The sequence below is a fragment of the Trichosurus vulpecula genome, chromosome 1 (assembly GCF_011100635.1).
Source record: "Trichosurus vulpecula isolate mTriVul1 chromosome 1, mTriVul1.pri, whole genome shotgun sequence".
Taxonomy (NCBI): Eukaryota; Metazoa; Chordata; class Mammalia; order Diprotodontia; family Phalangeridae; genus Trichosurus; species Trichosurus vulpecula.
In genome coordinates this window covers 515,230,769-515,254,729 of record NC_050573.1, presented here as the reverse complement: position 1 = coordinate 515,254,729, position 23,961 = coordinate 515,230,769, and the positions used below count along the sequence as shown (strand labels likewise).

Genomic DNA, 23,961 nt, shown 5'->3' with positions numbered 1-23,961 from the left:
TTTGCGGAAGATAATCAGCTGAACCAAACCAAAAAGCACAGAGTTATGCTTCACTTGTCTTATAGACCTTATAAAACCAGCAGGAAGACTTAAGTTCATGTGTAAACCACACATGGCCTTTTCACTCACGGAACTATATCGTCTGCTTCCTGATATTTTACCTGTATAACTCTTTAGATAACACTGCTATATTGCATTCTCTGCACTAACTGAGAAATGTTCGCTTTTGAAAAGTCTTTTTCCCAAAAAGTAGTTCAGAAGAATTTTAAGAAAGTGAGAAAGGTCCACCAAGTTAAAGAAAACTGAGTACTTAGGCTATTAAAAAGGATGACGATGATGATGATGACGACCACAGTAATAACATCAACCAGAATTATTTAACACTTTAAGGTTTGAAAAGTGATTTACAAATATTATCTCATTTGATTGTCATAACAACCATGGGAGGTAGGCAATATCATTAACTCCATTTTATGCTTAAGGAATTTGAGTTTAAGGGGCCTGCCCAGGGTCACACAGCTAGTAAACATCAGAGGCTAGATTTGAACTAAGGTGTTCTTGACTTTTAAGCTTAGTACCTTTCCACTATGCCATTTAGTGTCCTTTCAGTTACCAAAGGGTAACATGGGAAGTCTCCTAAACTGAACACTAAATAGAAAACACCATTCTTTGAACCATAAAATAAGTGGATCTTGGCAGTATGCAAAGGCTGAAAAAATATACATAACTCCAAAGCTAAGCTTCCAGGAAATTAGTATATTAAAAAAGACTATATTGTCCTCTAGCATAGAATTATGAAAAAAAATACAACTCTTTAACGTGCATAAAACTGTCTCAACAATTCATGAGAAGGTGGGTTTTTTTTTAAGAATGTGGACCCACTTTTTAAAATAATCTTTTATTTTTCCACAATTACATGTAAAAGCAATTTTAACAGTATTTTTTTTAATTTTGAGTTCCAAATCTTCTCACATCCTCTCCTCCCTCCTCCCTGAGACAGTAAGTAATTTGATATAGGTTATACACGTGCAATCACATAAAACATATTTCCATGTTAGTCATTTTGTGAAAGAAAACTCTAAGGAGAGGGAGAGAGGGAGAAAGAGCAAGAACGAGAGCGAGAGCAAGAGAGAGAGAGAGAAAGGAAAGAGAGAGAGAAAAAAAGAAAATAGTGTTTTGGTCTGTATTCAGACTCCACCAGTTCTTGCTCCGGAGTCAGATAGCATTTTTCATCATGAGTCCTTCAGGATTGTCTTGGATCGTTGTGTTGCTGAGAATAGCTAAGTCATTCACAGTTGTTCATCTTGTAATATTGCTGTTACTGTGTACAGTGTTCTCCTGTTACTCTTCAGCAGTTCATGTAAGTCTTTCCAGGTTTTTCTGAAAGCTTCCTGCTTGTCATTTCTTATAGTACAATTATTTTCCATTACAATCACATACCACAACTTGTTCAGCCATTCCCCAGTTGATGTATAACCCTTCAATTTCCAGTTCTTTGCCCCTACAAAAAATCTGGTATAAATATCTTTGTACATATAAGTACTTCTCCACCCCCCACTTTTTTTTCAATCTTTTTTTGATACAGACCTAGTAGTAGTATTGCTGGGTCAAAGGGTATGCAGAGCTTTATAGCCCTTTGGGCATAGTGTGGATCCACTTTCTGAAGCATTGTGAAAGTTGCTTTCTGGGGATCAAGATCAAAAGATTGCAAATGAAAAAGGAAACTTTAGATTCCACTCCAGTTGTCCCTTCTACTGTTGCCAGAGAGTAATTATCCTAGTCTTTTCAAAGTGATATCTTGAGACTGCTGAGCACTGGAGACTTGCACAGTCATTTCGGCTTTCCCTCCACCATCCAGTTTTAATGCAGCCTCCTAAACAAACATTCAGTGAAAATGAAGTCCAAACGGAGACGTAGACTATCTACTGTTTATTTTAAGAGTTAAAATATATTTCCTTTTCTCTTGGCAAAAAAAAAAAATCATCTTTTGGAAATATGTTCTTTCTAACTAACCTGGGCGATATTTCCTTTACAGTGGATAATGCTGTGGAAATGGCACACCACGGTGTGTTCTTCCACCAGGGCCAGTGCTGCATTGCTGCATCGAGGCTTTTTGTGGAAGAGTCTATTTACGATGAGTTTGTTCGGAGGAGCATAGAGCGTGCCAAGAAATACACACTGGGGAATCCACTGACCCCGGGAGTACAGCAAGGCCCTCAGGTTGGTAAAGAAAGGAATGCACACAGTAGGAAACAAAGATCAGTAGAGAGAAGGGAGTTTGTCTCTATTTCCTTTTTCTGGATCCAGAATGAAATGAGGATGATGCTGACCTTGCTTTTTTATTTTTTTTTAACTGGGACAGATTGGAAAGATGTGCATTGTCGGGATTTCCCAGTTTGGGGCAGGAAATAAAACTTCCTCTTCCCGTGTTGTTTAAGCCTAATGACTGAAACTAATCAAGGGAACAAATTTAGAATTCAGATAAGACTGAGAACATTTTTTCTTAAAAAAAAAAAACCACGAAGTGAATTAACCCTTACATTTTACCCTTCACATAATTTTTGCCTCCTGCATTCATTTCTCTTACAAAATGAAAGCTGTACGAAATCCTCTTTTCCTCCTCAACAACATCCTGTATGTAGATGACAAAGTGGTTAAGAGCTCCGGACTGGAGGCAGGAAGATCTGATTTGAAATCTCCCCCCAGATACGATATGACCACAGGCAAGGCTCTCAGCCTGTTTCCTCATCTATAAAATCGAAATAATAATAATAAAAGCATCTACTCACAGAGTGAGATGCTGAGTACTAGGCAAACATTAATGCGTTGTGTAAACACTATTCTTGTTGTTAATATCATATCTCCCTTTCTCTCAGAGTGTGTGCTGCAGCATGCATTTGCACAACTTCCCCTCTATCCTGTTTCATATGGAGATCTCAGCAGCCCATTTCATTTATTTATTTTCTCTGTGCTGTTGATTCTCAGTTCTACTTATCCAGCCCTAGCCTCCCTCCTAACCACCAGACTCACATCTCCAGCTGCATATTAGACTTCTCAAACTGGATGTTCCTTAGACATCTTAAATTCACCATATGAAAGCTGAATTCATTATCTTCCACACCCCACCAACCCTTCCTTTGCCAGATTTTTCAATTACTCTCTAGGGTACCATAATCCTCCTGGTCACCCAGATTCACAATCTAGGTATCATCCTCAACTTCTCACTCTTTCTCATCTCACATATTCAATTTATTGTTAAATCCTGTTAATTTTACCTTCCTAATATTTCTTCTATATACCCCCTTCTCTTCTCTGATACTGCTGCGACCCTGGTAGGTACATGCCCTCATTACCTCATGCCTGGACTACTGTAATACCCTGCTGGTTCTTCTCCCTGTCTCAAGTCTCTCCTGACTCCTCTCTATCCTCTGCTCATCTCTCAAATTAATTTTTCTAAAACTCAGATTTGATCATATCATCACCACTACCACCACTACCCCCTTATTCAATAAACTACAATGGTGCCCTATGACTTTCAGGATCAAATACAAAATCTATATTTGGCATTCAAAGCCCTTCACAACCTAGACCCTTTCAACCTTTCCAATATTCTTACATGTTACTCCTCTGCCACATTATCTGCAATCCTGTGACTCTAGCCTTTTTTACTATTTATCAAATGGGATGTTTCATCTGGCTGTTACCGGAAATACTCCCCTTCCTCATTTCTACCTCCTGGCTTCTCTGATTCTGTAACAACAATGCTGCTTACAGCTGCTGTGGAGGTGTAAGGCCAATAACACCAGCACACAGGAGGGTACAGGTTCTTGTATCTGCTTTTCTAAGGAAAGAAACTTTAAGGGGTTTACAATTTCACTTTAATTAAGTATACATATATCATTCACTTAGTTCAGGGGAAAAAATCAGCACCCTGAACTTCAGGAAAAACACAAACAGAAATTACAAGCAGAGATTATATAAACAGAGCAAATAACACAAATCAGCAGACAGGGCTTCTAACTATCGTTCCATAGCAATACATGCATAGTTACCAAAGAAAGAAGCACCAACATCTGGGTTTTCAAAGCTGGGGGTCTCCTTAACGGCTACCCAGAGTCTCGTCTGGCCAAGTCACACGAACACTCTTCCAATGAGTGGGCCCAAAGCAAAATGCTAACCTCAGTACATATGCTTCAGAGTCAACCCACAGAGGTGCATCACAACCATGTGACTAAAACTCACGTGACTTAGGCTTTCTTGTGACTTAAGCAGGTCATCAAAGACTCTTGATTCAATCAAAGACTCTTGATTCAAACAAAGGCAGGACTCAATCAAAGGCACTTGACTGCCTTAGTGCCGAAAAGCTCTCCAAAAGAAAAACAGTAGAAAGTCCCACTTTGCTTGCCATTACAGGCTCCTTCAAGTGTCAGCTGAAATCCCAGTTTTTACAAGAAGCCTCTCCCGATTACTCTTAGTGCTAGTGCCTTTTCTCTATTAATTATGTCCAATTTCTCCTGTCTGTGTCTTGTTAGTACAAAGTTATTTGCAAAGTTATTTGGGAGTTCTTTGAGAGTAGGAACCATTTTTTTGCTTTTCTTTATATCCCTGATACTTAGCCTAGCACCTGGCATATAAGAAGGGCTCCATAAATGCTGATTGACTGACTTTTTCCCTGTAGTCACAAATTGGTTGGCTCTATTTAGCACCCCATTGAGGATGACTATGACCTAAGCATTCCTATTTATTGCATAAAATAGGTTTAGATCCCTCTATTAAAATTGTATCTTGTTCTGATCCCTCTTCCCTCCTCCCTCCCCCAGCTTCTAATTAATATAGCAAGTAAAGTTTATAAGTAGCCAGCGCAAAGTAATAAGAGGAGGATGTAAGATTGCAAAAGGGACAAAAACATCCCAAAGATCAAAGGAGCATAATTAACAAATTGTATCATACATTAAACAAATATCACAACCTTTTAATAGGTGCTGATTCTAGGAAGTCATCTGGGCTTTTCTGTTAGGGTCTTGTGGTCTTATATGTAAATCTCAGATAAGTTCCTGACTTCTGCAGTAAGACCAACAGAGTGCTAAATTGTACTGATAACTGTGAGATGACGTGCACATGATAATAAACTAGCCCCAAGGGAGCACAGATAAGAGTTGACCTCTTCCCACAAAAGGTCCTTACAAAAATGAGACCTCAAAATCCTGCCCGCAGAGCTTCCATTTTTATCTGCAGTCAGTCAAAGGAGTGTTTCATTGGAAATGTCCAAGGATACAGTATCATGCTAGGTAATATCAAATATAAAAGACACACAGAGAAGACAAGGGATTAAGTATTTATATGTCACCTACCACATGCCACATGCTATGCTAAGTCTGACTCCTCCCTGATTTTACTTATTAGAAGCCGAGTCCCTTATCCAAGGTCACACAAGTGTTAAGTGGCAGAGATGAGATTTAAGCTCGGGGCTTTTGACTCCAGATCCAATGCTCTCTACTTCCTGCCCTCAAGAAATTCACAAAACTTTTGTCCTAGTTCAGAAAAGAGAGGGATCAATACAGGCTGGGATTTTCAGGCATGTCTGACTCTTTGTGACTCCATTTAGGGTTTTCTTGGCAGGGGTGCTGGAGTGGTTTGCCAGCTCATTTTTTACAGATGAGGAACTGAGACAAATGGGATTAAGAGAATTGCTAGCTAGTGTCTGGGGCCAGATTTGAAATTGTGAATTTGAACTCAGTTTTCCTGACTTCAGCACCAGCACTGTCTACTGCATCACCTAGGTACTCTTGGGCTATGATAGTTCTATTTAAATATTCTAAGACTATTTGAACTGAGTCTTTACATTTGGATACACACAGAGGCATGAGAGACTGTTTCAGGCAAGGTGAATATTATGGATATTAACAAAAAGGTGGCAAATGGATTATTGTACTTAAGGGTCAGTAAAGAGACTAGGCCAAGAAGAGCAGAGGGTGTACATATGGGAAGTGTTGAGAAATAAAGTCATGTAGATAGGTCAAGATATGATTAGGAATGGATTTGTAAGTCAGGACAAAGAGTTTTAGTTTGGTGAAGTAGGCTTTAAAGATGATGGAAGTGATAGTTATGAAGATTGGGTTTGCAAGCTTCTTACATGCAGGATGGGTTGGAGAGGAGAAAGTCTGAAGTCAGAGGGATCATAGGAAGGCCATTGCATACCAATGAGAGTGGAGAGAAAAAGACATTTTAGAAGATAATAACATGGAATGAGATGGAATATGTAGGGAGAAAAGAAGAGGGAACAGTCAAAGATGTCACAAATTTTTCCAGTCTGGAAACTTAAAAGAATGATGATACCAATGCAAGAAATTGGGAAGGAGAGCCAGTCTAGGGAATAGAGGAAGAGAAAGGTGATGTCAGTTTAGAAAAGGTATTGGATTTGATTCCCACCTCTGCCCCCTTGGTACCTGCATGACCTTGGATCTGTCATTTAAACTCTGATCCTCAATTTCTTTATTTACAAAATTAGCACACAGGATCAGAATTATAGTTGTCATAAAATCATAGATTCAGAATTGGAAAAGATCTTAAAATTCATGAGTGCAGTCCCAGATGAGGAAGATGAGGCCCGTGAAGCTTAAGTGACCTGCCTACAGTCACACAGTTAGTAGATGGCTAACTCTAAGTCCTAGATGAAATCTCAGGCTCTATTGAGGTTTTAATCTATGATGATATTATCCTGCTCATTAATTGTACTGTAATAAGTTGGAAATGTGAAACTTAAGGATAGCTAGACTTAAGGTGTTAATTTGTACATCATTATAGTGTGGTTGTCACAAAAGGTGGGAAAATTGTTTCCAGACCCATAGGTATGTGAATTCTTATTCCCAGCCAGCCCCATGAGTGCAGACTAGACTGGAAGCAGAGGAGGGGAGTACAAAAGGAGACAGGAGCTGATCCATGAGTGTCCTGCTTTGGGGAGGTCACCATATAATCTTTGACTCACTTGTACCCTTACATACTGAAAAGCTGTTTATACAGTAAGCAAGATTCATGAAAAAACAAATATGTAAGTGTTTCTTGTTAAGTCACAACGAAGAAAATAGAGCAGGGGCTGTTTTAACTTTTAATTTGTAACCCTAGAGCTCAGTACATTGTAGAGAGGGCATAGGGACTGAATCTGGGGATTCACTGGGAAACAGAGGTGCCACACTTGTCACCAGCAGGCCACAAGCAACCTGCAAAACTCCCAAGTGTGGCCAGAACCAGATGAACAAAATAAATAAAAATACAATATGAGTAATGTTAATTTGTGGTTTCCTGAGTCAACATGCGGTTTGCAGGGATCAGATTCCATTTGAGTTAGATGGCACTGGAGATCTCCCTGGTGAGGAAACTCCCTCTTATAAATGCAGGTCATCACTTTCTCTGTAACGTATTCTTAGAGAGTTGCCCAGAGCAAAGATATTTTAAGTGATTTACTGACCCATGGGCAGGTCTTTGTGACCTTAGGGTAAGCTATCTATTATGTCACATGGCCTCTTACTGACACATAATAAGTGCTTGTTGATGGATAGATTAATGGATTAGAAGTCACTTTTCTTATAACAGCCCTAGGAGATAGGCCATGCAAGTGCTGTCATCCCATTTTAAGAGTGAAGAAATTGAGACTCATAAAGGTTGAGGGAATACCTTACAGTCACATAGTCACATAAGTCGTAGAACTAGAATTTAACCTGAGGCTTCTGACTCCAAATCCAGTCCTGTTTCTCCTACAGCCAGAGGTGAGGAACTTGTGGCCTTGAGGCCACTTGTAGCCCTTTAGGTGCTCAAGTGCAGCCCTTTGACTGAATCCAAACTTCACAGAACAAATTATGTGGCCTTGAGGCCACAGGTTACTCACGCCTGTGCCCTACACCATACTTTCTTTTATTCTGTCAGTCTTATTCCAAAAACATGTATATGAATACTTGGGAACTTTTAAAACCACTCTGTTGCTTTGATAATTTTTGGGTTTTTTTCTTTGCATAATAATAAATGTTGAAAGATTTAACAAAAAAAACTGAATATTTACTAAATTTGTTTTACTTAGGATAATCTCAATGGCACAAAATAATGTCAAGAGATATTCAGCATGAGAGAATGCTAATAGGCAATTACCAAGTAATTGTTCTGGAAACACTAGCCTCCCAGTCTAAGCTCCCATTTTAAATTTCTCTCGATGAGTTTTGCCATAATCTTCAGGGGAGAGTATGAACTCATTGGGAACAAATATCCTTCTAAATTGTAGGCTCAGTTCTAGATGTATCTTTTTTTTAACCAAATAAAAGTAAACCAAGATTAACTGGAGTTTTTTCCCCTTAATTTTTAAAAGCATATTAAAAGGGATTTTGGTTGAATTATAATTGGACAAAATTATATTATTTCATTTCTCCTAATCCCTTAGTACAAGATGGTTTAGAATTTGATACATTTATATGAACACATTCTAAAGTAATTGAAGATCAGCCATGTAAAGATGGTTAAAGAGGGGGTTTCTTTTTCTCGTTATTTTAGCCACAAGTCAAAGATTCATTTAAATTAGCTGGCCATAAGATTCTTCAACACGAACATTTTTAGTAATAAAAATAATCTTAACTTACATTGATGTAATACTTTAAGGTTTACAAATATAGGGCTAAAAAAACCTTCAGGCCAGGAAAGCTGTTTAGATATGGCATTTGCGATATTTAACCATTTTCTGGGTTGTTTTTTTTTATCACAAATTCAAAGAATCATTGTCGCTCCAAGTTTATTTTTTTTCTTTCCTTTCTGTTATGCCTCCCTCTCTTGCTCCTCATATTTTCATGTAGATTGATAAAGAGCAGTACAGTAAAATACTTGACCTCATTGAGAGTGGGAAGAAGGAAGGAGCCAAGCTGGAATGTGGAGGAGGACCATGGGGAGACAAAGGTTACTTCATCCAGCCCACAGTTTTCTCCAATGTCACTGATGAGATGCGCATCGCCAAAGAAGAGGTAAAGGCCTTGGTTCTGTTCTATTCCTTCAGTTACTTTCTTTTTTGTCTACACACTTGTACAAAAAGTGTCCATTTTCAAGACAAAACTTATCAAATAACTTTCCCAATAGAATCTAATGTCCCCCATTTTACCTTAATTGATTTGTCTTATTTATTGAAAGAGTTATAGGTGTTACCATCTAGGCTAAGGAACATTGAGCATTTTCCAACCATCTGACAATAATTTCTAAATAAATACTAAATAATTACCAAATAAATACTAAATAAATATCATACGGCAATTTCAAACTATATTATACCCAAGTTATCCTGCAGATAACTAAGCCATCCAGAACAAATTGTTTATTGTAACAATATCTGGAGAGATAAAGACTTCATAGACTCTAGTAATGACCTCATAGTCATCATCGTGACTATGAAGAGGTCTTCATTTCTGTTCAACTCAATATTCTGGCTTCCCTTTCCATCTTACCCCTTATCCCATCAAATAACAACAATGATGATAATCCCTTACGTTTATATTGCACTCCAAGGATTACAGAGCGCCTTACATATATCATTTAACAGCAACGTAGAATACTGTGACATTTAAAAAGTTGGAGAGAAAGAATTTCTGGGTAATTAATCATTTTATTAATAGTGCTAACATATTACCAACAAAAGGGGTCAGCGACACTCTCAAAGGCCCAAGACAAATCATGGCAGTGGGCTCACAGTTTATATGCCCTTGGAAGAGTGGGTGCTCCTGAGGGTGGCAATCAGGTCTGATTGGTTAACAATTAGTGAGAGAGAATGAGTATTACAATGAGAGGTGGGTCTATTCTAATGAGGGGCTAGGGGATATAACTTTGACTATGTCATTTACTTCTAAATTGTCTAGCCTAGGTAAATCTAATCAAAGAATTTATCGCCACCCATACCTGTGTAGTTTCTCTACCTTAGATTAAATTCCTTGTAAGGTTGAGTGAGGTCTGAACAAGATTGTGGAGAAAATTAATTCAGTCTCATTATGAGCAATGTCTTTTGGAGATTGAGCCTCGAAATGAGGACTTTAGAAAAAAGGGGGAACGCTGGATCTCCCCAAATCATTGGTTATTAATAACTATTACTCTCAGAACACACAAGTTACATCTTCCAACACAAAACAAAACTCCAATATCCTTGGAGTTATCCCTAGTTTTCTTTTTTTTTAGGCCATGAACATCCTATTTACTTCTCCCTTTTCCCAAAGACTTATTTTTTTCATTCCCTTAATTGTTGGATCATACCCTTAGGGTTATAAACTCCTAGAGTTGGAAGGGACACTGGAAGACTTTTACTCCCCATTATTTTCTGAGGCCTTGATAAAGTAAATGACTTGCCCAAGATCACACAAATAGCCAGCATTCGATGGGAGATGTGAATCCATGTCCTTTGATTCCAAAGCCAATGAATGCTGTTTACTGAACTACTGACTCCTCTCCTGTTCTTAATATTTTTGTGTATGGCAGAGACAAAAAAGTCACCATATTTGAATACAAGAATCTCATTAAAAGATAATATACCAGAATTCTTGCTCCTCAGCCCTAGAATAGAGTAGCTAATACTAATGTCTTTCAATGGTATGCTAAAGACTGTTCTGAATGACTCTTGAGAGTCAGTTGTTAAATGTTCACCTCAAATATTGAATGGCTCTTGACATCCAGTTGTTAAATGTTCATCTTGAACATTTATGCCTTAAAAACAATAAACATTACAAATCATGGTTTGATTTGTTGTTTTATTGACTGACCAAACTTAAAAAAGTGATGAAGGAAATGTTAATAATGCAGATCAAACTTAAAAGTGAGTCACCGTTTTCAGAGAACCAGTTGTGAACATTTCCCAGCATACCCTGCATCCTGTCCTCATAAAGCACATTTAACTTTTCAGAGAGTGCTTGAATCTCTGATCCCATTTTATGCTTACTGACACAGAGACATCATAATATTACAGATAAGTGTTTAGACTTCTAGTCAGAAAGATCTAGTTTTTAAATCATGCTTCTTACACTTACTAGTCATGTGGTCATCACTTAACCTGATTCAGTCAACTCTATAGGGCTAAGTCATAACCTGACAATGGTCTGATTTTGTTGGAGGGAATTCTAAACACTGGCAAAATCACAGATCCTTTATATTTTGTGTTACCTCACTCATTGGTGGTATTGCCCTTTTGACAGGCAAGATAACTGAGGCTTAATGATGGCAAAGTGACTTCTCCAAGGTATCACAGCTGGTTGATGAAAGTTTGGGGAACAGAATTCCAGTCCCCCTGACTTTTACCTGCAAATTGTCTGTATTATCCCATTCTATTGTTGACATCCATTCTGTTTCCCTTTATAACACTCAATCTGCATTGCAGCCATCTTCAACTTCAAGAGCCTGTGGCCATGATTAAGCATTCATTCCTCTCTCAGAGAGGAACAACTTTACTTTGAGAAAGTAATTTATCTTCTTTGTTTCAAGAATTCTTGGGCACCTATGGATCATTAGTCCAGTCTTTTTACAATGTTTCTTGAACAGACCTGAATTTAAATGGAAGGTTTATAGCAGAAAATTAATACCTAAGAACATAATATCTTACTCATGGTGTTTGTCCACATTTAGTTTTTAAAATCTCATTGATTTTATTACCCAATAAATTCCTTTTTCCATTGACTCCCTTCCTTTATTTTAAATAAAAACAGGTAGAACTGACTGACAAACTGATCAAGTATGGCAGCATATGCAGCTTTCTGCCTCTATAACACCTTATTCCTCTACCAAGAAGAAAGTGGCTACATTGCCCGGGCTCAAATATTTTACAACTTCTGTCAGTTCCAGTGAGTCAGATAACTCAAAAGTATAGAAATTGTTTTTAAACTTGGAGGGATCCTCTGATGTCACTAAATATAACTCCTTCCTTTTACATATAAGGAAGATGGGATAATCAAAAGTAAATTGATTCACCTAAGATACAAGAGTTACTTCCACTGCCCCCACTTTCCTAGGTTGGGCTAATCCTCTACTGAGATAGGCATATGTTACCCCATTAAATGCAGCAAGGTGCAACCCCAGAACCAAATAGGGAGTCAGAAAAAGTAAAAGGTTTAAAAATATACTACAGGTAGTTCATAAAAGGCTATTATTTTCAGTGTGTATTTTCTATATAGAAGGGTGAGCTTGGAATTTATGGCCACTCAGATTCTAAACTTCTACCAACTGAAGGATTGACTGTCATTTCAAATTGGAGGTTTTCCATAAAGGCATTTGTTCTCACCAATCTCTGAGTCATTCTGTGATAGGTAAATAGATATATTGACCCTTTAATGGCACACATAATTCCTTACAACAGGAATATATACATGCATATGTGTGTAAGTATATGTATTTATGTATCTGTATGTATGTATAGATGTGTGTACCCACATATCTTCCTTGTTAAGAAACATTGAGATATGTGTCTATACACATGAGATATATGTGTCTATACACCTTCCTTGTGAGGAAACATCAAGAGATTTCCTATGTGCACATATATGTATATAGAGACACATATATATGTATACAGATATCTATCATTTCATATACACATGTATGTATATGTATCTATGTGTACCCTTGTTAGGTAACATTGAGACTGTGTGTATACACATGTGTGTAAACACATGTATTTGTATACAGACATACATAACCTCACATACACACATGTATATGTAATGCCTATATAGAAAATGCCATATATATGCATATGTGTGTATATGTATGTATGTGTGGGTGTATATGTGTGTGTATGCATATATGTATATGGAATTCCATTGTAAGGAATAAGTGAGATCAAGTGAATTGTCTAGGGTCACACAGCTCCTGCGTGTCAGAGTTGAGACTTGAACCCAGGTGTTCCTGTCTTGGCGGTGAGCTCTCAATCCACTATGTTGTGCTGCTCCTTGTTTGCTCATCTGCATGGGAATAGTGTGACATTTCTATAGTCAACCCATCCACATATGCTTGAGACAACAAAGCTCTAATTAGGAGGACAGATGGTGAGGGTAATAGATGTTTTTATTAAACATTTACTAAGTGCCAGGCACTGGGATGAATGCTGAGTTTAGAAACACAAACAAGCAAGTCTGTCCTTGCACTCAAGAAATTTACATTCTAATGAGAAGGGGTGGCACATTAAAGGATGTTAAGATGTGTTTGTAGTGGAGTGAAATACTTATTTGGGGCCATGGGAAGGAGATGCAGGAAGGGGCATGAAGGCCTAGGCTTCAATAAGTTAGGGGAAAAATCTCACCTCTCACAATCAGGGTAGCTAAGAGTTGAGTCCAAATTTCCAGTTGAGTGTTATGGTAAGGAGACAGCTGAGAAATGTCATGGAGACCTAATCCCTAGGAAAATAAGACTTCATTTCTCAAAGCCTTGGCACCCAAGGTTGGAGTTCATATTTTCAGTGGGGTGAAGATTATGGGAAAGCGATGGCCCTTCAGAGCTGAGGAGTTAAGAGTAGAGCAAGGAAACCTGCAACAGGGAAAAGTCTTCAAAATCATTGTGACTGCTTCTTGCCTGAGACCAATTCTCACATACTGTTGCCCTAGCCAGATTTCACAATTACCAAGAATTGAGGCATTCATACAACAAACTCTTCTTAGCCATAGTGGAATTAGGTGAGAATGCCTATTATAAGAGCTAACTATTTTCCCAGGACATCCAGGTATAAGTTATTTTAGACAGTGTGTAGTGTCATGGGCATGGGTTTCAGAGCAGGTGGGCAGTATGTGGCACAAGTAGTCTTTTCACCAATGTTAGCCCAGGAAAGAAAGGGGAATCAAGTTCATCTGTCTATCTCCTTTCATAATAAACTGGAGGAAGTGAATGGAAAAATACACTCAAGCTTGGGCAAGCCAGGTTACAGAAAACAAGTGCCAACCCTAATCAAAGGCATTACAAGCTGGACCATTCTTTGAGGTGCACAAATCTTTGAATAGCTTCCCTGTCTCAATCCACTTCTTTCTCAATGATATAGTCCCATTGCTTGGCTCCAACAGGACAGAAAGGGGAAATATCCAAGATACTGCTTCAGAATTGTTATAGGATGCCTGGAAAATAAGTGTTGAGGAAAACCCCAAAACCTAGAGTTGATTACAAATACTTAAATGTTTATTCTGTTCATTGCTAGAACAGATCACTCTTTACTTTTTAAGAGGCAGCCTAGAGTGATTAACTGCAAACGTTCGGAAGTCCTAAGCATTTTTGAACTATAAACATTTATTGATTACATTTGCTCCTGTAACTTAACGTGTGATATCTGTATTTTTAAAAAACTATTTAAGTAGATGGTTTTTGAGCCCCCTTCCTCAACTCCAAAACCACAAGCAGGGAGTGGAGGAATACCCAAGCTAAGGTAGGATCATTGTACTCTTAAAATTTAGAGCTAGAAACTACCTTAAAAATCATCTGATACTCCCTAATTTTAGGATGAAAAAATGGAAGCCCAGAGAGATGATTTGATTTGCCCAGGATCATTCTGCTCATAAGGAAAAGATATGATTCATAGAATATTTATAGTTAAATTACTTCACACCCTAATGAATACCTTATTCCAGAAGACCAGCTTTGTTTTCTGAGGCTCATTCTTGCTAGATGTTCCCAAAATCTTGGTGCAGTTTTAAGCTTTGTAATAACTTAAACTACACCAAGACTTTTGGGATATTTATGCAGTTTTCATCCAAAATTACAAGTAGGAATGCGACATTTAAAAAATCCTCACCTGAAATTTGACTTCTGATACAAATGCAGTCAGTTTTAAGTATAGGTTCATAGATCTAAAGCTGGAAGAGGCTTTGGAGGCTGTCTATTCTAATCCCCCTCATTTTACAGATAAGTAAACTGAGACTGAAAAAAGGCAGAGTGATTTGAGCAATAAGAAACAGGTAGTGAATAGCAGAGCCAACCTGAGAACCCATGTTCTCCAGTTCTGATTTTGTCATCCTCTCCACTATACAATATGCCTCCTGATCTGTTTTCAATTAAGACATTCATTCAATAAACATTGATCAAATGTAACATCTATTCATAAAAAAAAACTTGTCAAGCTTCAGTTCATACCCCAAACTAAATGAACAAACAAAAACAAACTGTCCACACGCCAACAAAAAGCAGTCAACTTGATTCATATTTGTGTGCTTTCCCCCCTTACCTCATTTTCCTTTCTTTCATTCATTCTCTCCACCTCTTTCTCTCCTTCTTTCTATGGAGCAGATTTTTGGACCAGTCCAACAAATCATGAAGTTTAAAACTATCGATGAAGTAATCAAGAGGGCGAACAACACCACCTATGGCTTATCAGGAGGCGTTTTCACCAAAGACCTTGATAAAGCCTTGACAATTTCTTCTGCCATTCAAGCTGGAACAGTCTGGTAAGTCAAACCTTATTGATGTCACCTTTCAGGAGATCCTATCACATCTCAGATCACAGTAAGAGAAAAGCTTGGACATTTGAAAACCAGTATTTTTTCCCCTTTCAAACAAGGTAGGCTACTGGGATGTAGACTTTTTCTGCTTGTTTTCTGAGCTATAGCCTCATCTGTAAAATAAGGGGTTGTGCTAGATGAAATCTAGGATCCCTAAAAGTGCTAAAATCCATGATTCTATTATTACTCTGGCAAAGATTGATGTCTGTTTCCTATGTTTAGAAGGGGTTCCTTAAGGAAAAACTCGTCAGCATGTTGTTACGTCTGAACACCTTTACATTTCCTATAGCCAAACAGTTATTTCTGGACTACGCTAACTTGACTCTTAACATTGTGCACAAATACAGAATTGAGCACTTTCCCCCTTGTGCTCACTGTGATAGAGTCCATGATAATAGGGCATGTCGTATGCCTTCCAGATTAAGCAATGTGATATGAATTATCACCTGGACCTATCTCTTGAGTCCCCGATCAGATAATAGTACTGAAAACTTGCGGTGCCATGCATAGCTGCCATATATATGTATTTGTTTCCTTGAACCAACTAGCTGTATTTGGCCCTTTCCAGCCAGCTCTTTCATGCCATGGGCCCTAACCAAAGGCAAGGCAAGGCGAGGAAATGAGTTTTTGTTAAGCAGTTACTTTGTGCTAGGCAGAGTGTTTCCTGAGACAGAAAGAGAACAATAAAGTCTACAGACCCAGAATTATGAGTGACCTAAAGAACATGGATTTTCATACGTGGGCTGGACAGTACTTTTTAAAATTATGTGCCCATTCTACTCCAAAGACACTGAGTGCTTTAGTGGTATATTGACCCGGGTAGCTCAGTGGCTAGAGTACTGAGCCTGGAGTCAGAAAGACCTGAGTTCAAATGTGGCCTTATACACTTGCTAATTGTGTGACCCTGGGCAGGTGATTTAAACTCCATTTACCTCAGTTTACTTACCCCCCCAGGATTGTTATGAGTAAATAGATCAGATGACATAATAATTTGTAAAGTGCTTAGCACAGTACCTGGCATATATAGTGTTATGTAAATGCTATTTATTATTATTATTTGTAGATTGTAATTTATGTTTTTTCATGCATTTGCTTTAATATATTAGTCCCTCCGATGTCATTGTTATTCCTTTTGCCTTATTGTTATGTAAATGTTTTTATTTAAAACTCAAAATTTATCACTAAGAGCGGCTGATTTGTTCAAATGAAAATGAGTCATTAGGGGCAAAAATTTTAATATACCTACATTTGGCAGTCTGTTTTGGTGAGGACCTAGACCAGGGGTGGGGAACCTGTAGCTTCAAGGCCACATGTGGCCCTCTAAGTCCTGAAGTGTGGCCCTTTGACTGAATCTAAACTTCCCAGAATAAATCTCGGTTTCCCCACCCCTGACCTAGACCCTTCAGTAAGAAAGCAAGTTAAAGTGAATGAGATAGTCCAGAGATGAAGTAGGTATCCACATACTCATGTGAGAGGTATGAGATATTGAGTGTGTGGGTGACTACCCCATTTACTTGCTATATTAATAACATCAGTAAATATTGTTTAAGTAGTCATGGCATGGCTTATGGAAAGTAAAAACTCTCTTGTGATACTATCCTTTAAAAATGTAATAAAAATATAAATTCTGGCTTCTTGAGAGTCACCCAGGCTGTGAAATGAGTGTATGGACTATTTCTCCAGTAGAGGGAGTACCCTCATTGATGAGATGACAATGCCATTGAATTATTGAAGTAAGTATATAAATTACTTTAGAGTTAACAACTAAAGAGTTGAATGCTTTCACCTTTTTAGTTCATCTAAACCTAGAAAATTTCACATTAATTACCTACTATGACCCTTATAGAAAGGTAGTTTATTCTAGAAAATAAAGAGATGGCCTCAGAATCCTGAAAACCTTGGTTCAAGGCCTGCCTCTGACATGTAGTGGCCATATCTCTGGACAAGTCATTTAATTGCATCCTGGGACATTTTAAGACTGGAAGTTGTAGCAGGTGTAGATCTGCTTTAGTAGAAAAGCCTTTTTTCACTGGGAGTTCTATATCCCAGTGAAATTACAGGTCTGATCCAAAAATCCAAGGAGATAATATTAGTAAAGCACTTAGCATACAATGCTAAGCATTTAATAAATGTTTATTCACTTTCCTTTCTTCTCTTCCCTTCTGAAAAAATCAAATCAAATTGACCTCTGACATGGTAGGCACTAAATAATTGCTGATTGAACTGAATTGGAACAGTGTAAAAACTCTTGTCTTTGCAGGGTGAATTGCTATGGTGTGACTACTCCTCAGACCCCTTTTGGTGGATTCAAGATGTCTGGAAATGGGAGAGAAATGTAAGTAAAACCTTTTGGCATTTCATGTGGCACATCTACGATATATGTTATTTAAGATTTATCTTCATGGTATTAGTTGATGTTGCCCATGTGCTCAGGAATAAATTTAGAATCTCTTATTTTATCAGGTACCCTCCTTCCTCTTTCTTAGTAATCTGTTAGCCCAAATAGCTCACTGAATCTCAGGTTCTACAGATTAGTATGAAAAAGAATATGCAGATACTTACATTTGCATCCACACACATATATGAATACACATGCATACACACGAATCATTTCTAAACAAAAGGTAGGAGTCAAAATTGAACTATATTCATTTAAAGAATTATACAACTTATTTTTCTTTACAAATTCATGATTATAAGAAAAATGTATTAATTCTGCTGTTTTTTAAAATACACAGGGACTATGTTAGCTTCTCACAGCAACATGTTCCCGGGTTGTGTAGGATTAATTCATTGGAGGAACTTTGATTATATTTGAGTCCAGATTTTCAAATCATGTCAATGAATTTTAGGGTCTAACCATCCAAAAGGAAATTTGATTTTTGAAAACTCCCTATATTGCTGTTATAACTTGCATCAAGAGTTTTTCATGAACAATCAGTAGCATATCTTTTACTTCTTTCTGAAACCATGTTAGACAATTTTTAAAATAAATCAAAATCATTTATGATATCATTTTGAAATCTCAGATCTAAGCTTATTCAGTTTTTTAAATTCTCAGAAATAATTTTATTCACATAAAAATATTGTCATGGTGAAAACAAAAGCTGGCACATCATATCCTGCAAAGAATATGTGATCAAGCTTCATTTAGCTGCCTGTTTTAGGAACAGAATATTGAAATGGACTTCCCCCCAGTTCCCTGATATCTTCATGAATCAGAGAACAAAGGTTTTAAGTCTATAACCTTATCATCTTAATTACAAAAGTTAACTTAGTATCAACACTGACTAAGTTATAATGAAACATATCATATCTTTTGTGGAGATTACAGACTTGTTAGGATGAGAGATATATCCTTTTTTAAAAGGGGGTAAAATAAAGTTGTATTTGGAGATGTGGGAAGAGTTGGGTCAATATCAATGGATGGAACTCCAGGAATCAAAACGCTATTCTATGCTTCAGATTAGCTATTCCTTTGTAACTAAGAGGCTATGTGACTAGACCTTGGTCACTATATATTAAAGGCAGAATTGGAACTCAGGATTTCCTGATTCCAATGCTGACACTATTCACTAGTCTTTGATGTGTCTCAAGGAATAGCACAGACTAATTTCCAAAACTATAATTTAGATAGAGTCTATATGCACATTAAAGTAGAGAGGCAAGGGGGAAGTAGGCTCCACTTAAGGTCTGTTGCCACTCTGCGTGACCTTATATAAGTCACATAACTATTCTGGACTTTAGTATCTTGATCTATACAGTATATTAGTCCCATATATTATTAAAGTTAGATCATATAATTCCCAATTTCTATTAAAATGACTTAATGAAAGCCAAACTTATTGGACACATTTGTGCATGTCAAATCCCTGGTTAATGCATACCACCCTAATTCAAATCAATTCAAGAAGCATTTGTGAAGCAATTACAAGGTGCTAGGGGTTGGAAATGCATAGACAAAAAGAACCCTCCCTGCCTTTGTTGAACTTAGATTTAAAAAAAATTAAAACTATATCTTAGAGTATATTATAATTCATTATCTTGGTCCACACATTGCTAAGCACAATCTGGGAATTGTCTTCCTATTTTGCCAGAGAGAAATAACCTTAGTTACCTACATCAAATAACCCCAAACCATTCTCAGGGAATTGTCATTTGATGCACTATGTCAGCAAAGCACAAAGAAGACAGCAAAGTTTGCTTTGGAAATTGCATGTTCTCATTGCAATTTAAATATTGTACCTACTGTGTGTTATTATCCACTGAAGGATCTGATCATTCACTGTAACAATGTAACTTGATTTAGCACAAAATAAATACCTATACTCCATCAGAAGCAGAGTTTTTCCTGACATTCAGAATACATATATTTGTAAAAATTGCTTCTGTTTCCCTATTTTTCCATCTCCCACTTTCTGTCTTACATTTTCTACCCCAAGTCTTGGCTCTTCTTTTGGGGGTTATTGCCAAACCATTGCTGTATATTCTTCAAATTGGACCTTTGGGTTAATTGAGTAATCATAAAATAACAGAGTGGTATAGCTTTTACTGTAAATTTTAATTTCTACATCTTAACAATGAAGGGATTAGACTAGATAAACTCTGTGGTCCCCTCCAGTTCTTAAATGACATGATTCTAAGTTCATCACTCATGAGAAGTCTGGAAACTCTAAAAATTAAATGGTGAATAAGGCCAGGGAACTGAAGACTAGGCCATGATGGACTAATCATTTCAGAAATATTCACAGTTGTACTATTTAGCTAATTCATAATGACAAGGCACAATGAAATCAAGTAACAGAGATAAAAAGTACAAAACATTCCAACCTATAACAGAAATCTCTTTATATAAACTAAAAAGTAACTTTAGTAAGGTCTGTCATAAGAACTTAGAGAGAAAGAAGTCTCTTTTGAGATTTTTGACTCAAGCTACATACACCACTGTGGGCCGAATTCCCACAGAATTCAAGTTTGTGATGTTTAACTGACACATTATTTGGTGGAAAATACCGGAAGAGAGCAGAACAACTTCATGACTTTCAAACTTGAAAAAGGACGGTTGGTCAGTTGAGATTTAAGACCCCAAAGATTCACGCTTAGTTTTACTTAAAAAAACAAACAAACAACACCACTCTATTTCAACCCACATATGTTAGTTCTACTATCTAGGCTCTCATCAAAAAAGGTCTAAGAATAGCATGAAAAGACTAAATACGAGCAGAGTTGTAACTAGATGAGCTTCCATTATTAAGAAAAGGAAAAAAAACAACTTACAAGAACAGGCTTTGCATTAAGTGTGTTTAGAACACCTAAGAAGCTGTTGGATGAATCAGGATGGGTTCCACGTAAAAAGTACATGAGCTGCATCTTAAAGGGAAGAAAGTGGCTCTAGGAAACATAAGTAAGGAGGAGTAATTGCATTCCAGGCGAATGGGACAGCCAGTGAAAAGTTAAGAAGACTGAAGGTGGAGAGTTGGGTGTGAGGAACAGATCAATTGGGCTAGATTGCAGTAATGTCCAAAGGATTATTTACCCCATTCTTTCACTAATCTAAACATGGCAAATAAGTTCTTAGGATGGGTACAAAGTCTTTCAGTGTTAGTAGTGAACCATTAGAAGGGATAGATTCAGACCAACTCTAACGATTTTGTGGGGAGTTAAGGATGTGTCTGCATAAAGTGTGTTTTGGAGAGAGTTAGAGGTAACTGGGGAGAGAGACTGAATTCAGCTCTAAAGAAAAAGTTGGATTTTTGTTTGTTTTCTGCTCTTTTGCATGTAACAGAACATGTCATAAGGTGATTTTAAACCTTGTTTGGTTTCAAAACATGTTTTTGTGCACGAATGCAGACACACCCAAATTTTAGAAGTAAGGAAAGGTCTTTTCATTTTGTGCCAGCCAACGAGATAAACATATTATGAAATATTGTTGGCTGGTAATAAATAGTTGCACTTTTAATTCTTTCATAATGTTTTTGTGGTACTTCCTCTTTTAGAAGTATTGACTTGTAGTTTTGCTGTATCCATTTTGTGGTGTTTATTTGAATGAAAAGTTCTCAATGTTAAATTTGTCTATCGAATGGTCACCTTTAATCTCATGATAATTTAATAATATTTTAATAATAATATAAAATGCTTCTTGAGTGCTATGAAGATTAAGTTCCCTGTACACTATGCACTTGTGTTTTGGAATCCCAAACCCTAGAGATATAACTAGGAAAGGGTGGCTAGGACTTTGCATCAGGTGCCAATCCGGAAAGAAAGGCATATTTACTCTCCCCATGTTATAAATGTCCCCATACTCCCGACCTCACTGGCTGCCACCCTGCACCTCTTCAGGAGTCTGGATATGGGATAGGGGCTCTAAGAGACAGAACAAGCTCACAGTAATTAGAAGACAAACAGGAAGGCAAGCTACCCCTTTTCCCATTGAAACTAGACATAATTGAACTGTCCTCTCTAAACGTTATATCCCTGTCCCCTCCAATTGTCCTCTGCGCTGTGTTGCTATCTCACTCCTCTCCTTAGCATCCATCCCCTCCCAACTACTTATGTAGCTAGATATTCCCCTGCATTTGGCTTTGGAAATGTTTCCTAGAATTTCAGCCCTGTGTCTGATGAAGTAATGCTTGTGTTACTTAAATATAATATGAACATCAGGGTTAAGACTTCCAATTTCTTAAACAATGTAGCTGGGCATCCAAAAGGCCATGACTTTTTATATGATTTTACAGGAGAGGATGAATCACTCATATGGAAAGTATTTTTAAATAGTTATTACTTCTATTTTTGATATTTCTGAGAAGATAGAATATTTCCGAGGGCATTAATCCTAAGGATTTGTGGAAGGTCCATAGATGAGATTTTGTGAATATGGGTAATTCCCAATGTAGAAATATCTTCTACTAATGCAGATTAGCATCTCATCATTAATTTATATTCTTTGAGTGTTGAGGCACTGTATCAGTAAGGAAATAATAACAATGTAGATGATAATTGTCAAAATGCCTATGTGGTTCTGTATTGCAAAGTATACGAGACTCTCCACATAGAAGGCAGAAGAAGTAAACCATTTATTTAGACAGCAGAGGAACATATCTCACAAGCCATTTATCCAGTCTATCAGAGCAGTAAAACATTCCATATATAATATGACAACCTGGAGCCTTGCCATCCCAAAACTTCTCTGACCCCCTGGCTGGGGTCTTCCCCAAAACAAACTCACAGTACAGCTAAGTCAGCCTGTTCAGTTCTAACCATCATGAGGGCTGCCATTAGCAGCCATAACTGCGCGCGCGCACTCCCTCCCTCTCTCTCTCTCTATTTCTCTCCATTTCCTGTGATATAACTTCCTTTTCCTGTCAGGAAGCTCCTCCCACCACATGTAACTTAGGCTTCCTGTGATGTAAGCAGGTCATGTGGCCTATTAATAGGTGGGAAAGATCTTCGAATCTAAATTGCTACTACAGGCACTTAGACATTAAGTTACTCACCCATGGTCACATAGCTAGAATGAGTCAGAAGCAAGACTGTTCTCCAGCCACTCCCCTACTTTGTCTTTTACCTACCCTAACAAACAGGTCCAAATTCATACTGAAAAGTGGATTATATAGTATATGGATAACAAAATCTCAAATGCAATTTTGGACTGTTTTTCCCTCTAGGGGAGAATATGGTCTCCATGAATACACTGAAGTCAAGACTGTCACAATCAAGATTTCTGAGAAGAACTCCTAAGAACGCCACAGGAGATGGTGTTCCATATCTTCGATGACTGAGCATCTCTAACCCTAAATCATGAAAGATATTACAGCTGCTATTTTCTCCTGACATTAGTAGCATTAAAAAATTCTATCTAGAACATGCTGTATGCCTTCTTACTCTCATGTAAACATGGTCAACTTATTCTATCTGAAATTCGGGAGTTGAAATTAACTCAAAATCTCTCAAGCATTGGAACAGTCATGAGTTTTTCTTGGTATATGATTCTTGCATAATTTAAGCCATTAAGGAACATTTGATGTTTTTACTTTTTCTTTCTATTAATGGTTAATTGAAATTTACTCTGCACATTAACTTACCAATTAGACGTACTCTGTTCACTGATGCTGTTAAGTCTTCTTTGCCTTTGGAAAAAAATGTATCCAATAAATCAATAACCACTGTGCTTAACTGTAGTTTCAGTATCACTTTAATTAAAATGATATTACATAACACTGTGTCCATGTGGATATTTTAGAATCAGATGTCCATTGTGGAGGTTTCAATTTCATGTAATGTAAGACATATTTGGTGTTGAATTAGTCATGTATTTTATTTTTAAGTCTAAGGTCAACGAACTTTTCCTCATAAAGGGTGTTCCTTTTTTTTAAATCATTTCCCTTAAGTCCTACGATTGCCATATTGGAGAATGTGAAGGGGAATTGGTGAGCAGGGTGAACATAGAAGACTATCAAGGAAGGTACTGACAGTTCAAGTGATCAAATTTACG

General features: G+C 37.4%; 1 protein-coding gene across 1 annotated transcript in view; it reads left to right on the top strand.

The window, feature by feature from the left end:
- LOC118833613 (retinal dehydrogenase 1) overlaps positions 1 to 23,684 on the top strand; it is a 51,102-nt gene extending 27,418 nt beyond the window's left edge. Inside the window, exons 9-13 of the mRNA XM_036740990.1 lie at positions 2,036 to 2,220; positions 8,832 to 8,996; positions 15,259 to 15,416; positions 17,731 to 17,805; positions 23,135 to 23,684. Of these exons, the coding sequence (XP_036596885.1) occupies positions 2,036 to 2,220; positions 8,832 to 8,996; positions 15,259 to 15,416; positions 17,731 to 17,805; positions 23,135 to 23,207 (656 nt within the window). The 3' untranslated portion in view covers positions 23,208 to 23,684. The remainder of the gene's footprint in view (positions 1 to 2,035; positions 2,221 to 8,831; positions 8,997 to 15,258; positions 15,417 to 17,730; positions 17,806 to 23,134) is intronic.
- The last annotated feature ends 277 nt before the right edge of the window (positions 23,685 to 23,961 follow it).